Source organism: Rhinolophus sinicus, chromosome 4, assembly GCF_057876585.1.
Source record: "Rhinolophus sinicus isolate RSI-liver-muscle chromosome 4, RSI-T2T, whole genome shotgun sequence".
NCBI lineage: Eukaryota > Metazoa > Chordata > Mammalia > Chiroptera > Rhinolophidae > Rhinolophus > Rhinolophus sinicus.
The window spans coordinates 102,999,016-103,014,118 of record NC_142504.1 but is presented as its reverse complement, the minus strand read 5'-3'; the positions used below and the strand labels follow the sequence as shown (position 1 = coordinate 103,014,118).

General features: G+C 36.0%; 1 protein-coding gene across 35 annotated transcripts in view; it reads left to right on the top strand.

The window, feature by feature from the left end:
• Positions 1-15,103, top strand: part of TCF4 (transcription factor 4) — a 345,979-nt gene that overhangs the window by 273,676 nt on the left and 57,200 nt on the right. For all 35 annotated transcript variants that reach the window (XM_074339930.2, XM_019722107.3, XM_019722094.3 and 32 more), the window contains 2 exons: positions 11,094-11,199; positions 14,719-14,852. In XM_074339930.2, coding sequence (XP_074196031.1) covers positions 11,094-11,199; positions 14,719-14,852 — 240 coding nt within the window. The remainder of the gene's footprint in view (positions 1-11,093; positions 11,200-14,718; positions 14,853-15,103) is intronic.

Here is a 15,103-nt window from a genome sequence, read left to right as displayed (position 1 = left end):
TCAAGAATATTATTGGCATTTATTAATTCCTCACCTCCTTTAAGAAGTTTTCTTTCAATAACCCTACCCTAATGGGATAATTCCCTTCACATTTCTTTTGAATAAACATTTTTATACAAAATATGACTCACTTTCGTACATTTTCTAGTTGCTTGTCATACATCTGAAATTTCTCAACTAGTTCCTAATGAAAAGTCTAGCCTTCAAAATTTTTTTTTTTAATGTACCCAAGCACCTAGGTGCTGTTGAGTTAAATCAGTGAAATATTATGCTGATTTTACCTAAAAGTTTGCCCTGGGCATGGGGGAAGGACACGTATTTGAATGGATATTAGATAGAGAGGTGGCTGATTGCACATAGATGTCGACAATTTGCATACTGTTTTATGTATTTATTTCAATCTGTGCCACAGAGGCATACATTTGGTTTATTTCATGCTTTTGTTTTTAGTTGAGAGTAGTTAGGGCCATATGTTTTGAAAGAAGAAAGATAACATTTTTTCAGCTTTGTGAAAGGGAGGATGGGGTAATAATTTTACAGTGTACCACAGCAGTGATTTCTGTTCAAAACTTTACCAGATTGGAAACTCACTGTTCATAACAATTCTGGTAAGCAGAAGATGCAGGCATCTGTTTGAAGCGCACAGAGTTAAGTTTGATACTTCAAAGTGCAGCATAGAGCATCTATAACTCTACTTAGCATTAGGGGATCTCATTTACTAATATGAAAATTTGATCTCCAGATTTCTTAGACTGTAGGTGATTTGGAAGAATATTCTGATCAAGAATATTCTGATAACAGTTCTGACCTGGGATGTGGAGTAAGAAGACCTTTGTTCCAGCCCACTCCGGCCCACATAGTCACGTGATTACCGGGAAGGGAAGGCACTTATTTCTCTCAGCTTGTTTCCTAATGTATGAGATGGGTGAGATGGTTGACTGCATGGATAGGTAATCTACCTCAAAGTGATTATTAAGTAAGGTAATAATGGAAGCCGGAAGTCTTTGTAATTTAAAATAGTATGAAGAGATGAACTTTTTATAATGATTAATCATAGAATTTCACTAAATGTCCTTTTATACAATTAAGTTCAAGGTCAAAGAGGGTAACTAGAGCAGTACATAGCGCTGTTGTGAGTTGTTTCTTTGACTATACCTCCTGTCTTTTTATCTGTTAGAATCTTGGTCTTATTATCTTTTCATTCTTGCTTCGGTCTCTGCTCTTGAAAGTGTGTCTTTCTGCTTTTGTCTCACTTTCTTCTTAATCCCTCTTGCTTCCTGGGAAGGAATGTGTACTTAGGAATTAATGGTTCTCTGGTCATCTGTAATAATTATATATGAACAGCACTGAAGACACTCGTGATTGGAGGACTGGGAATGGCACATTTGGGGTTGTACAATGTCAAACTATCAAGTAATTAGAATTTTCTTTTTCTTTTTCTTTTTTTTTGGTGCTGCTTTCTTTTTCTGTAAAACCTTCTCTGTACTGCATCCTCATCCTTTCTCCATTTTCCTCTCATTCTTAAAAAATGATGCTTGAGGAAAGATCTGAGACCTCATTACATCGACGTGTAGTAACTGCTAACAGACTGTAACAGCATTTCCCAAGATGGGGAATGATTGGAGATGTGTTGAAAAACAGGTTTGTGGCCATGGAAATTTTTCCAGGATGTAGGCTTTTGCCCTATATAGGAATGTACATTGATTAAGGCCTGTAGCAGTGAAATTAATTAGTTTATCCCAGTGGTGCCCAAACTTATTGATGCTTAGATCCTTTTTTAAATGACACTCCTGTTAACATCCAGTGAAAGATGTCAGCACTAGAATTCAGGCATCAACCTATGGTCTTGGGTTCAAAGGGAAAAGGATGGGGAATGGTACTCTCAGAACTCTTAAGTATGGACCATTATAGGTAATTGCCTCCACCTTCTAAAGAAAGCTCAGCCCTAAAATAACGAGAAGTGAAATGCACTAAAATCTGTTTTGTCAGAACCAATGAATGTTTATCTTTCTCTGTTATGATGTTATACTTAGTTTGACGTATATCTTGTGTGTGATGTGTTCATTCATTCTTGCGTGCACTTAGTAACTACTTGCTGTGCCAGGTACTACACACACACGCATATACATATACAGAGCACACCTGCAGGTTTTCAACATACTTTTTTTAACTGTATTGTTTCTGCAGTTGATTCTCTTCAGCAGGCCTTCTTAGCATTCAATATGGTATAGAAGAAATAACGATAATCAACACTGGAATAAACCTAAAATTAATTTGTCTCTTTATTGTAGCAACTTAGTATTTGTCATCTGAAAGACAGGCTGCAGAGGTCACAGAGCTATTTATTGGCAGATATATAACCAACACTATTTTGATGTTCCAACACTTCCTAATAAACAGTAGTCGTCATCTTTAAAAAAAAATTAAAAAGCAAACAATTGGTAGCCAAAGAAGCAAAAATAATGTTGTGATGGGAAATGGTCCATTGGAAATAATTGACAATCACGAATTTGATGTCTATCTGTAAATGCAGATATAAATAATTTAGTTACATCTGTTTAAGATTTAAGATAACTAGAATAATAATTAATAGAAATAATAAATCACATTCTTCTTAAGTTTTCTTTAATTTCTGATGAGTATTCCATAAATAAAAGCTTGGAAACAACTTAGTTAGGGGTCCGGAACATATTAAAGAGTTGCGATGTGCTTAATATCCACAGTCTTTTATCTGTGCCAATCCTGAGCCTGGTGATGAAGCCAACTCTCATGTGAATTAAGTAACAAAAGGAATGTAACCAGGAAGAAGTCAGGTTTCACCTGGACCAAATTTCATGCAATTAAGTGTTTCAAGAGTTCTTTAGCCAGGTGTAACTTAATCAGTTTAAGGCACTCTCAGCTAGGGCCAAGGTACTCATACTGTTGGCAGTGGACAGTCCTGTGACATACCACACTGAAAGTAATAGCAAACATACACTGTCTGGTCAGTTAGTGCCAAGAGCAAGAGAAATGCAGGTGTAAAAATAAAAAGGAGTATTTGGAGCCAGAGGCTAGTACACATTAGACGGGGTTACAGTCCCACTTCACATGAACGTTGTAAGTAATAGTATTTTTTATCATTTTAGTGTCGTACTATTTCACCAGGAAACCCCAGTGTCGCTCTCAGCAGCTTACTTAGCCTCTCTCTGCCTTTAGTGCTATTCACAAGAGTGTTAATGCTTGCTGCTGCTTTGCTCAGCTTCATATCTGGAAGACAGACGGATGGTCCTCCTTGCAGCAGCACACACTGCTGCCGTGTCGGAGATCACCTTGTGGTGTTCTGTTCGGGAAAAACAGCATTCTCGGGCCCTTGGCTACAAAATGGTCCAGGAGTACCTGGGACCCAGGATTCTGCAAAGCTGGGGTTTTTTGGTAGGAGACCATGAACATCCTGGGGAGATTATCAAGAGATAACGTAGCATAGAGGTTAAAAGCTCAGACTCTGAAAATAGACTACATGATTCTGAATCCCAGTTTTTCCACTTGCCTGAGCTGTATGACTTTGAGCAAGTTACTTAACCTTTCTATGACTCAGATTCCTTATCTATAAAATTGAGATGATAAAACAATAGGACTAGTGTAAAGACAAAATGATTATATGCACAGTTTTACTGGAATAGTGTCTAGCATATCATAAGTAAACTGTTAGTTATTTTTATCATTGTCATCATTTTGTCATGCCAACTGTGACAAGAGCTTGGGGCTGGCAGGCATTGGGACTAGGTCCTTTTCCAGTTCTGGAGAGTGTTAAGCTCTGATTCCATAATACATTACTGCTTTTCTTTGTTTCTAATTGGTAACTTCCTGCATACATCACTGAGATGGTTGTAGGATAATATGTGAAAACAACTTAAAATCTCAAATGTTCTGTATCTATGATACCATAGCAGAGTAAGCCTAGTCGTACCTCTCCAGGCATTTTCTGCCTCATATTTGCAAATGATAACACATTGAAAATACTTCTAAAATAATGGCACACTATGTAGACTTAGATTATGATAAGATTGTTACACAGTTATTAGTGACTCATAGATTTTTTTTTTTAAATTGAAGCAGGATTTTTTCTTGTAAATTTCTATACGTGTCAAAGGCTGCATGGATTCGATTTTTTTTTTCTCCTTTTGGAATTTGAAATTTAATTTAGAGATTTGAAAAACATACTGCAGCTAGCTATAAAAAAAAAAAAAAAATCATGTAAGAAGAGCATCCTTGCCTTTTTATTTGAAGGAAAGAAAGAAGAAGGTAGAGTTGCCCGGCTACAAAGAACGCCAGGTTTTCCGTAGCCCCTGGGGCATTTTGCGTGCAGGAGACACACACTTAAATGTGGGTCCGGCTCACTTTTTGACTGTATCATCCTGAGTGTGCTGCAGACTGGGTGCGCTGGCAAAGTGCATGGGCTGCAGGCTGCCCGTCCCTGTGGGCTTACGTAACTCCTGATCTGTTGTGTATTTCTCTGCTTCTCCTTCTTGGTGCTTTCTCTGGGGTCTTTTTGCTATCTTTTGGTTATACAATTTGATCGATAAAGATACAAACCTAGAAGGGAATTTAAATCCTTACACTTTTGCTACTACTTAACACGGAAAAGGAAATTTGGTGGCTGAGAAGGATGAAACTCTTGGCTGTAATTCATTTATCGGATTTAGCTTCAGATTTAATTTACTCATGAGCGGATCATCAAAACTCATCTGATATTTAGGAGGGTAGAAAAATTACATGTGATATTCGTGATGGGGTATATGGATGTATGTTCAAAGTGACTTGTGTTCTAAATGTATTACATGTTTAAACTTGTTTTAGAGGGATCATATACATACTCTTTCTCATATATTTTTGTAATGTAATATGGTAGAGTGAAGACAGGTCATTACTTGTTAGCAGAAATGAAATATGAATATCATATACATGAATGGTACGTTTTACACATGTTTAGATAATTATGAAAAAAAATTTTAGACTCCCAATAAAGATAGTTTGAAGAGTAAAAACTCTCCTTACTGAGAGTTATTTTAGGGCACTTAGAACTATTTGGTTAATTCTTATAAAAACTTCAAGTGATCTAGATGGAAATAAAAGCTTCACATTTTCAGCAGCTCACACCTCTGAAATTTTTCCATTTATAATTAAATATCCATCTATCTGTCAGTATACTGCAGACATTTATGTGTTATCTCTAAACAGATTTCCTATTTATGTGACAATAATGCAAATTGGCCTTTAGCCATCACGTGGAAATGAAGTAGAATCTCTTTCAATTAGTAGATATTCCTTGATTTGATAATATATACTGAGACTATATCAGGTGAATAATTTTTATTTCTGTAGTTTACTTTTTTTTTTTTTTTTGCACTCGGGTTGTTTATTGCCTTACTAGTATGGCCCTTGAGCATTATTCACTGCCTTTAAACCTTCTAACTTACTCAGCTCTGTTACTTGAGTCTGAATGATAGCCAGTAGCGTGTGTCTACTGTGACTGGGGGGCTGATTATTTAACTATTTAATTTTAATTAAGCTTAATTTAAATAACCACATATTACTAATGGCAACCATATTAGACAGCACCATTCTAGACATGTTAAAAATAGCTATAAATAATAGGTAGTACTTACAACAATATATAAATAATATTATTTATTAAGTGCCTACAATGGGTTAGGAATTATGCTTGACAGGTGTTACCTCAAATCCTCACAACAAGAATAGCCCCATTTGACAAATGAGGAAACTGAGGCTCTGAGAGATAAATTGCTTTGTTATGTTCTGACAACTAATTGTGAGAGCTGAATCTGAAAAGAGTTGGTCTGCCTCCAGAGCTGGATAATTTCTACTATCCTGCCAAATCTATTTCTGTATTATTTGGAGACTGTCTCTTCTAAGTACACCTCCCCCTCGCTGTATGGACCAGCTAGAAATATACCTTTAACTTGGTCACATAGAACAATTGCAGTGTTCATTTGAACTCTTCTGCATGTGGAAGTGCCATTGCCCTTGAGCCATTCTTTGCTCTTATGATGACCCATGTCCTTCAGGCAGTCCTGTAAGAGCTGAGGGGCCGACCCAGCTGCCTGAGGAGTGAGCTGATCACCGCATTAGATGCTGGGAAGCAGCACCGCACATGCCTAGGTCTGTAAACATCACTATAAACCCTTGGCACGTGAGTGTTGGACTATCACAGTTTACAATATGTGTGCAGTCTCCCAGGGTCTGAGCTCCTACGTGAGCAGAGCTGGCACTTGGGCATCTGAGGCATAGTTCTGCTTTGCCACTTTCTGCTCATCATGGAGCATACAGCAGCTCTCTTTAGGAGTCTGAAAGTCTCGATCGCGATTACCATGTTTTCATTTTTCTGATTCCCCTTTTTTGCAGTTACACATTCAGGTGGTACTTGCAGCATCACAAAGGGACAGTCAGGTTAAGGAATGCTAAAGGTTTACTTACTGTATAACCTAGTGGCTATCACCCAACCCTACGCAATTACACACCTCATGGTACATGATCTGCAGCCACTTGTCTTTATCCTCTCTGAGGTTAGTTTCCTATATCAAAAAGCAAATAGTATTAGCATATAAGGGTTTCACTATGAACATGACTTACCACATTTTATTTTCTTAAAAGGTAATTATGAGACCCCACAAGAATGTTTTAACAAACTGTGGCCAAAGTATACACTTGTATTAATAATTATCAATATCTTTTTATTTTTTTGCCTTTAAGAGCAAGGAATTGTTTTTTAATGGAAAGAACATAGACTTTGATAACCTGTTCAAGTGCTTCCTTTACCACTTGTTAACTTTTTAACATGGAAAAATGGTTTAACTTTCCAGAGTCGTATTTGTCCAGGTAATAAAAACCATCGCAACGTAACATTAACACTGTTGTCTGATGGTTTTTACATATTTAATATGTGCCAGGTATTATTCTAGTTTCTTTATAAATATTGTACCATTTAATTCGCACAAGAATTGTAGCAGGCACTGTCATTTCCATTTGGTTAAATTAACAGCCCCAAGCTTGCCAAGCTAATACCACTAAATGGTGAACTGGCAGTCAGATCCAGGCCAGTCTGGGTCAGTACATTTGACCTCTCTGCCATACTTCAGCCCTGTGGAATAGTAATGATACTATTAAAAACACCCATTTTGTATGAGCATTAAGAAGATTAGAAATAACATATATGGAGCTCTTAGCACAAAAGCTATTCCTCAATAGGCCCTAAGCAAATGGTAATTATTGTTAGTTTTTAAATCTCCATAAATGAAACTGATATGCCAAGACAGATAAAAATAAAACATCAAAGGGGAAAAGTAGGATATGCATTCTACTCCCTTGATTGATTGATTGATTGATTGATTGATTGATTGATTGATTGATTTTAGTTTGGCTTGGTTTTCTTCTTTTCTAATAGGCTGAGGTTCTAGTTGAAAGAACATACCATATTGGTGTTTCTTTGATGACTACAGAAAGGATAAGCAGGAACAATGGATGGAACAGCTAATGTACCATAGTAATATACCTCAAATTACAACAAATATTAAATATGTAAAATGAAAACATTTTTACTTTTATCTGTTCAGGGTTTAGTGTTATCTAAAGAGCTTTGTTAAACTCAGAATTTCTGTAGGTATGATTTTGTTTTAAATCCAGGATTGTAAGAAAAAAAGATAATGGTGCTTACTTTGAATATTAACTATACTTTGCTATTAGTTTTCCAGGATGCTGTTATTCAACAGATAGTTCATTAAAAATGCTGTAGCCTAGGAGCTTTGCCAAGTTTCCCCATTTCCAATTTTGCAACAATAATTTCTCACTTTTTTCTTTAGTTACTCTTGTGGGAGGAATCAGAATGCCAAAAGTCACCTTGATCTAAGCTACCATATCAGAGAAAAACTAGTGTAGATTTTTGTTTCCCTTTAGACTTTGCTCATGTTTCGTTGGTGGAGTCACTTCAGTACATTGAAGTAGAGTTTGAGATTTTTGTTTAATTTTTCATTGGACTGATTAAAAACAATTCCAACTGTTTGAAGATACCTGGCATGTTTGTTATTGTTTTGTTAAATAAAAAGCTATTTTATTTAACAAATACGTAAGTCATCTTTTTATTTACCTGGAATAGTAATAATTAAAATTAAATGGATGTGAGATTTTCTTATTGAATTTACCATCTCTGTTGAATACCTTATTGAAATCTATACTCTGAAGTCTTTTGATTAAGAAATTAGCAAAATAGTTGACTGAAGTAAAGTTAATGAAGCAGCTCACTAGTCACCCAGGTTATTAGAGATGAAAACATTAAGGATAAACTGAAGTGTGAGCATTATAATCACTCTGTTTTCATAAATATCATCTTATACCTCCACCTCCATTTTTAAAGAAAGTAACCAGTAAATAGTGGAAAATAAAGAACAATTGATAGTTGTATATCTTAATCAAGTTGCATATCCTGAGAAGTTGCTTTGACCATTCCATTATTGAATTTTCTTTAAAATGTGGGAGGTTGTACCAAATAAACTTTTTTATTTCTTCTACCTTAAAAAAGTATAATAGTTCTATGTGATGTTTATTTATATAAACAAATATATAAAGCACTTACCTTAAAAATCTTTGGGGGTGACAAAACTGAAGTATGTGAATGGAAAGGGAATAGCATTATACCTGATCTGTAAATTACAACATAAAATTTATAAAATATGTAGAATTTGCCTTTTTTTAAAAACTGTTAAATGATGGTCCATTTCTTGTTAACAAAGACTTTCATCTTATCTAAAGAGTCTTTATTTGGCTACAACACCAGAAAACAGAAACTGCATAGTATAATATATCCTAAAAGCTTTTTTAACCACATATATACTCTTTTTTTGTTCAGGCAGCATTTATGAATTTGGAGTAAGTGATCTTACTCTCAAAGGAGCTTGATCATAATTCGTAGTCAAATTACCAAAGATGTGTCCTCTTAACACATATGTCAAAAGAAATATCAAATAATTCTACCAAATGGGGGGGAAATGAACCATTTTAGGTGTCATCAATTGGTGTTGACATAATAGTATACATGTTGAAAGATAATGTAGTAGAATATGTAATTTAAATTAAGCTATATGTTATCTTAAAACAATTTATTTCAGTTTTAAAATATAAGATAATTTAATAATATGAATCAGTTTATTTTCAGTTTTATACTAAATATATTGATTTCTGAAATTTGGGGTAACATGTAGTATACTTAGCTTATGTTACTACTGACTGGCCAAATAGCTGTCAGGCTAATAATAGCTTCTAGATATATTATAGTCATATTATGTTCATTCTGTCATTAGAATGCAATGATCTAATTTTCAATTTCCCCATTCTCCTAGAAGGTAATATTTTCTTTCATCTTTTTAGCCTACTCTTAAGACTTTCTCTAAATACATTTAACAATATTTCCCAAACTATTTGTTAATTGTATAGTTCTCTGGAAAAATACTGGGTTTTGCTTGACAGAACTTAGAGTATTGATTTGTTTTGGGATTCCTGGTTTAAGTTTTATTCTTTGTCCCCTAAAGATACTTGAAAAATAATTCCCCTTATTATAAGCCCTTTGGAAATAGAAATCAATAGCTATTTATACATTTAAAATATGAAGAACATTTAAAAATAAAATGAAATATAGCCCATGAAATACAGGGCTTATAGCCTTCCATGACTTAGGAAAAATCCTTCTTTTCTAAAGTATGCATGGGGTTTTCTGGTTTGTTTTTATTTTGTTCAATCTCCAGGACCTCCCAATTTTCAAGGGCACTGTGGGGCATATGTAGCATTTATTTGATGTATGTATGTGTATGCATATTTTCCAACATCTGTCTCTATGGACCTATCCTTTGTGAAATCCTAAACCTTGTATTAATGCTTAGTTTGTGATTCATGGTGTTCTGAGAGCAATTATATAATTTTTCTTAGGGTGTTTATTTGATGTGCACCGTAAAAAAGGGGGAGAGTTATTTTTTGGTAACCCTGCCGTTGCCTTTTTATTGGTGAATTTCTCTTTCTTTTACTGTGACCTATGAATATCATTGTAGGCTCACTGCCAATTTTGTGAGCCGCTGCCTGCTTCAAAATGGAGGCAGGAAGGTATCCATTTTCATCAAGAGGATGACAGTGTTTCAGTCTCTCCGACCATCTGGAGAGAGGAACTTTTGGAGCAAAAGAAAATGGGGATTAAAAAAATATATATTTAGCTGAAAAGGCAAGGGGAGAGCCAATTAAAGTTAAACTATACCTTATGAATTGATGCTGTTCCAGTGTGCTGTGTTCTTTAAAGGAAACATAAACATGAAAATACACAGGTTATTTTTATAAAGAATTGGTTTCCCAAGTCTCATGAGTATTAGTAAACAAATGTAAGTAAATTAGGATTTTGGCACACTTTTTAAGTTTATTGCACTCACAAATATAATAAGAACTATAAAGGAAGGCGCCCCCACCCCTTCTTGTATACACACTGATTGTTGGTGGTCTTTGTAGATCCGGGCTTTTAATGGCCCTTTTCATGCATCTCTGCAAAGAGCTGACACTATGGAAATTTCATATTCCGAGATATGTTTGTCACTTTCTGTGGTTTGGATACTGCATTTGTTTTCTCTGTCTCTCGACAATGAAAATATTAATGGAAAGGTAGAATAAAAGGTAGCAACCTTGATGCATGTCTTTTTGTTTTTACCTTTCATATGGTCGTGGACCATTTGTGTTGTTGTTGTTGTTTTTAAGGATGCTTAGATTCCCAGGACAACCTATCGGTATTATAGAAGATATTTATAACTAGACATAGTTTGCAATATTCTTTCCTGTGACTGGAAAATATCACACCTGGTTTCCCATTCACACAAATATATGCTGAGCATTTTTGTTTGCTTTTCGTTTTTCTGTGTTCTGAAAGGAGCAGCAGTGTTTGCAGGTTTCCATCCGATTTAGAATGGACATGGCTGAAATTTAGTATTTTGTGCTTGCTTCTTTTAAAGTAGTGGACTTTGAGATGCTCGGTCAATGCAGCCAGCAATACTAAATTGGCTCTCCTTCCTCAGGTTTATGCTCCATCAGCAAGCACTGCCGACTACAATAGGGACTCGCCAGGCTACCCTTCCTCGAAACCAGCAGCCAGCACTTTCCCTAGCTCCTTCTTCATGCAAGGTAAGATGCAGCCTCTCCTAAGGGGAAGTCCACTGGGCAGAGTTTTCCGGGGTCTTTTCTTGTCATCTATGGAGCAAAAGACTGTTGAACTGATACCCAAGAAATAGAATACTACGCAAGTGTAGAATATTGAAGGTCGTGTTCTTTTCTTAGCAATTGCATTCATTAAAAGTAAATCAATTAAGTAAAACTTTAGTAAGACTTTTTTTTTTTTTTTAATTAATGCCCCTTGAACAATAATGAGTTAAGATTACACTAGTTTGCTTCACTGAGAACTGACGCTTCTTGGGGGATGGTCTTCCATAACTGACCATTTCGGCATCTTCACTCACCCAGAAGAATGTATGTATATGTTTAGAAGTGTTTTGGCTCAGTATGTATTTTAACCATCCTGAATTTAGCCAATTGGGAACAACTTGCCCTTCTGTTTAACTTTATATAAAAATTTCACCCACGTATTATCGATAATGAAGTGACCAATCTAAAAACTGGAATATTATTTCATTACATAGCAAAAGCTTTATCCCAACATGCTAACTGATGTAGGGTGAAAGACCCAGGTTTTTTTCCCCAGACAAATGTAGAAAATTAAAGCTTCATGGTAGATAAAGTATATTTATTCCCCTAACTGTCCAGTGTATTTAATTAAATGCACATGGATGTGTGATTGCTGAGCTTATAGTCTTCCACTGATAGCACAGTCCCTTTCTACTGCTTGAAAAGACCAAAATGGTTGAAATGACAGCAACTGCTTGTAAGAATAGACGGTTTGGAGGATACAGCTAAGGCCCCGTCCCTGATATGCCTGTGACACTTATTGCGCAAATGTGATACTCTTGACACCAAGTTAAAACTCAGCAATGTAGGTATGGAATTGACCAAGAACTCCTGTATGCAGAACTTGAACTCTTTTGGCCTGGGTGTGGGAACCTTGTTTGTGCCCTTGGCAAAATGCCATGGGATTTCCTTCTTTGAACTACTCCAGGAAGGGCCACATCACGAGAAGGGGCACGCACTTGGGGCAGCAGGTACCAGGGGAGCAGCCTGGTGGCTCACATTGATTACAACGGACACACTAAAATCATTCTGATTAAAAGGGATTTATTTTCTTTCCCTTCAGAGTGTTAGTAGCTCTTTTACGTTGTTAGTTCACATGTGAAATTCCATGGAAAAATCTATGAAATTTAATTGAATGGGTCTCTCAGGATTAGAGAGAATTTGTTCCACGTGTAATGGAGCTCATGTTCCCAGGGATTCTTTATCTTTATAACCTGTCCTAGGTGTAACCCTCAAAGGAACACACCAGGGTATATCATTTGGGTGTGTTCTGTGCCAGGAGAAAAGGCTCATCCCCTCCTGGTGACAAGCAGCAGCCACTTGGGCACCAGCACCCCTCTTTTGTAACCAGTCGGAAAAACTGTGCTACCGGTGTTGATAGAGATTGTAGACTCAGGAATCATCACTCAAAGCAGGTTTTCATTGAGAAAATTGAGAGAAGGATGGATTTCTTCTGTCTGCCTTCAGGAAGGTGGCTTGCTTAACTTGTGCACACAGCAGAAGAGATCAGGTAGATTAAAACAACAGGTTCTTCTCCTTAGCAGATCACACCAAGTATGGGGAACAAATTTGCTTTTCTGCATATGAATACCCAAAAAGCCAAAAAAAAAAAATGTTTCCGAGTTGACATTTATGATGAGCACAATTAATTTGCACACGTCTAATTCTATTCTTTCAAAACAACATTATGCCAAGATCAAGGGATGTGATAAATATTAATTTGCTGTGAAAAGCGTAATTTATGTAAAATATGTATTTTGATAAGTCTGTATTGAGTAGAGTGTTCTGTTAACAAATCTTAAACGTACTTCCATACAGTGCCTCATGTTGTCACAATGTTTCAGGTGACTCTTGTTCAACGATATATATTCGCAATTTATTTGTCATAAATGTCATCTACTAAATTTGTCAGTGATCTTGAACTCCATATTTGATTTTAAGGGGACATCTAAACCTTCAATCGCAGGTATAAATCCAAAGTAGATGAGTAATGACTTACTTTGAAAGCCCTGTTTTCACATTATGATCACAGGAGCAGTGCAGGGTGATCCCATTTCACATCAGCTTCCTTCAGTGAGGGCTGTGTGGTGCCCAGAGAAGTTAGGTAGGCCTTGAAGAAACGTGCAGTTTAGGTGAAAGACGTTCAGAGACACTCAGGGGCATATTTTAACCTTACTACTCTGAAACTTCCCGTTTTTAACTTGAATGTCTATCTTCTAGTTACAGCTCTTAAAATGATCAGAATCACAGACATGATTTTGCTTGCGTAGTTCTTTAAAACAAACCTATAGATCATTCATCCCTGTCCTGAAACCTTTCCAGTTTTCTGAATTCTAACTTCTGGGTTTAAAATCTCGGAGGAAAAAAGCCTTGCGAAATATAGTGTCAGATTTAACTTGCCTGTTGCCTAAATTTTCAAAAGGTCTTTTTGAATAAAATGTGTAAAATAATCTTATTTTCAAGGAAGCAATACTTGGTAGCCTGGTGTATATCTGGCGCTCAATTTTTGTTAAACTATTGAAAGAAGGAAAAATTGAATGAACCCAGCAATAACATAGGTCCTTCCCTCTGTTTCTACCCCTTAATCTGAGAAACCTAAAGCAAACAGTAGCAATCGCTAAAGGTAACTTCTAGACCAGTCAGCCCAGAGAAGGAGAAGACTCTATAGGAATGTTTTAATTATGGTATTAACAAAAGATTAACTTGATATTAAAACATACTTCATATAGTTTACATGCAGTTTTAAACCTCTTTTTAAGTCATCATTGTATAAAATCCAGAGGCTTTCAAAATTGACTGTGGCATAATACCGCCTTATGTGTGTGTACTCTTTGAGTTGCTACTGAAGGCTTAAGACAGCTATATCAAAAAAGAAAAAGAAAAAAAGAAACCAAAAACTCAGAATGATACAGTTTCGATTCCTCTTCCCTAGATACCATCATGTAATTCCACCTCTAATTCTACGTACTCTATATGTTAAAAAAAATGAAATCTAATCTTTTAAATCTGAGATGTTCTTTTTTGTTATTATTACTCTATATGCTTTTTAAACTTGCAGACTTGCCAACTCGGTAATGTCTCCAGTCTTTTCAACCCAAAATTTAGGAACAATTTGACTTTTAGTTTTCATAGAAAAAGCACTCCGAGGACTTCCAAGAAATGTTTCCTTTAGCATTAATTACCCTGCTGACTTGATATAATTCTGTGTAGAACTATGTTGTGTTGTTCTTTTACAGTTGAATTTTTACTAAGAACACTTTACTATGTTAAATATTTATAATTGTTTGGCAATATAGAGCCATTGGGGAAAAAATAATGATGACTCTTTTCTGATGTAATCAGCTAACCAACACAAAGATGAATGCACCACAGGCAGTCATTTTCGAGTATATGAAGAAACCCTATTCTATCAGGCAAGGCTGAATGCCTCAGCAGAGTCATGGTTTTCTTTGTCCTTGACAGATGGCCATCACAGCAGTGACCCTTGGAGCTCCTCCAGTGGGATGAATCAGCCTGGCTACGGAGGGATGTTGGGCAATTCTTCTCATATTCCACAGTCTAGCAGCTACTGTAGCCTGCATCCACACGAACGTTTGGTAAGGCAGATTTACATGGGAGTGGGGATAAAACAGCGTGTCTATTAAATCCCGTCCTCCGTCTTTCTATGCATGTACACAAGGATTGTCAATGAAGGCGTAATTGGTATACACCCATGATTCTTACCTTTGTCTTGTTTTTGTGATCAAAGACAAAACTGAATGAGATCATCTCTGTAAGCATTTTCAGATTCTCTTTGTCATTGTGCTTCCGTTTATTGTGTTTTGTTCTGTGCTTTATTTATCACAAT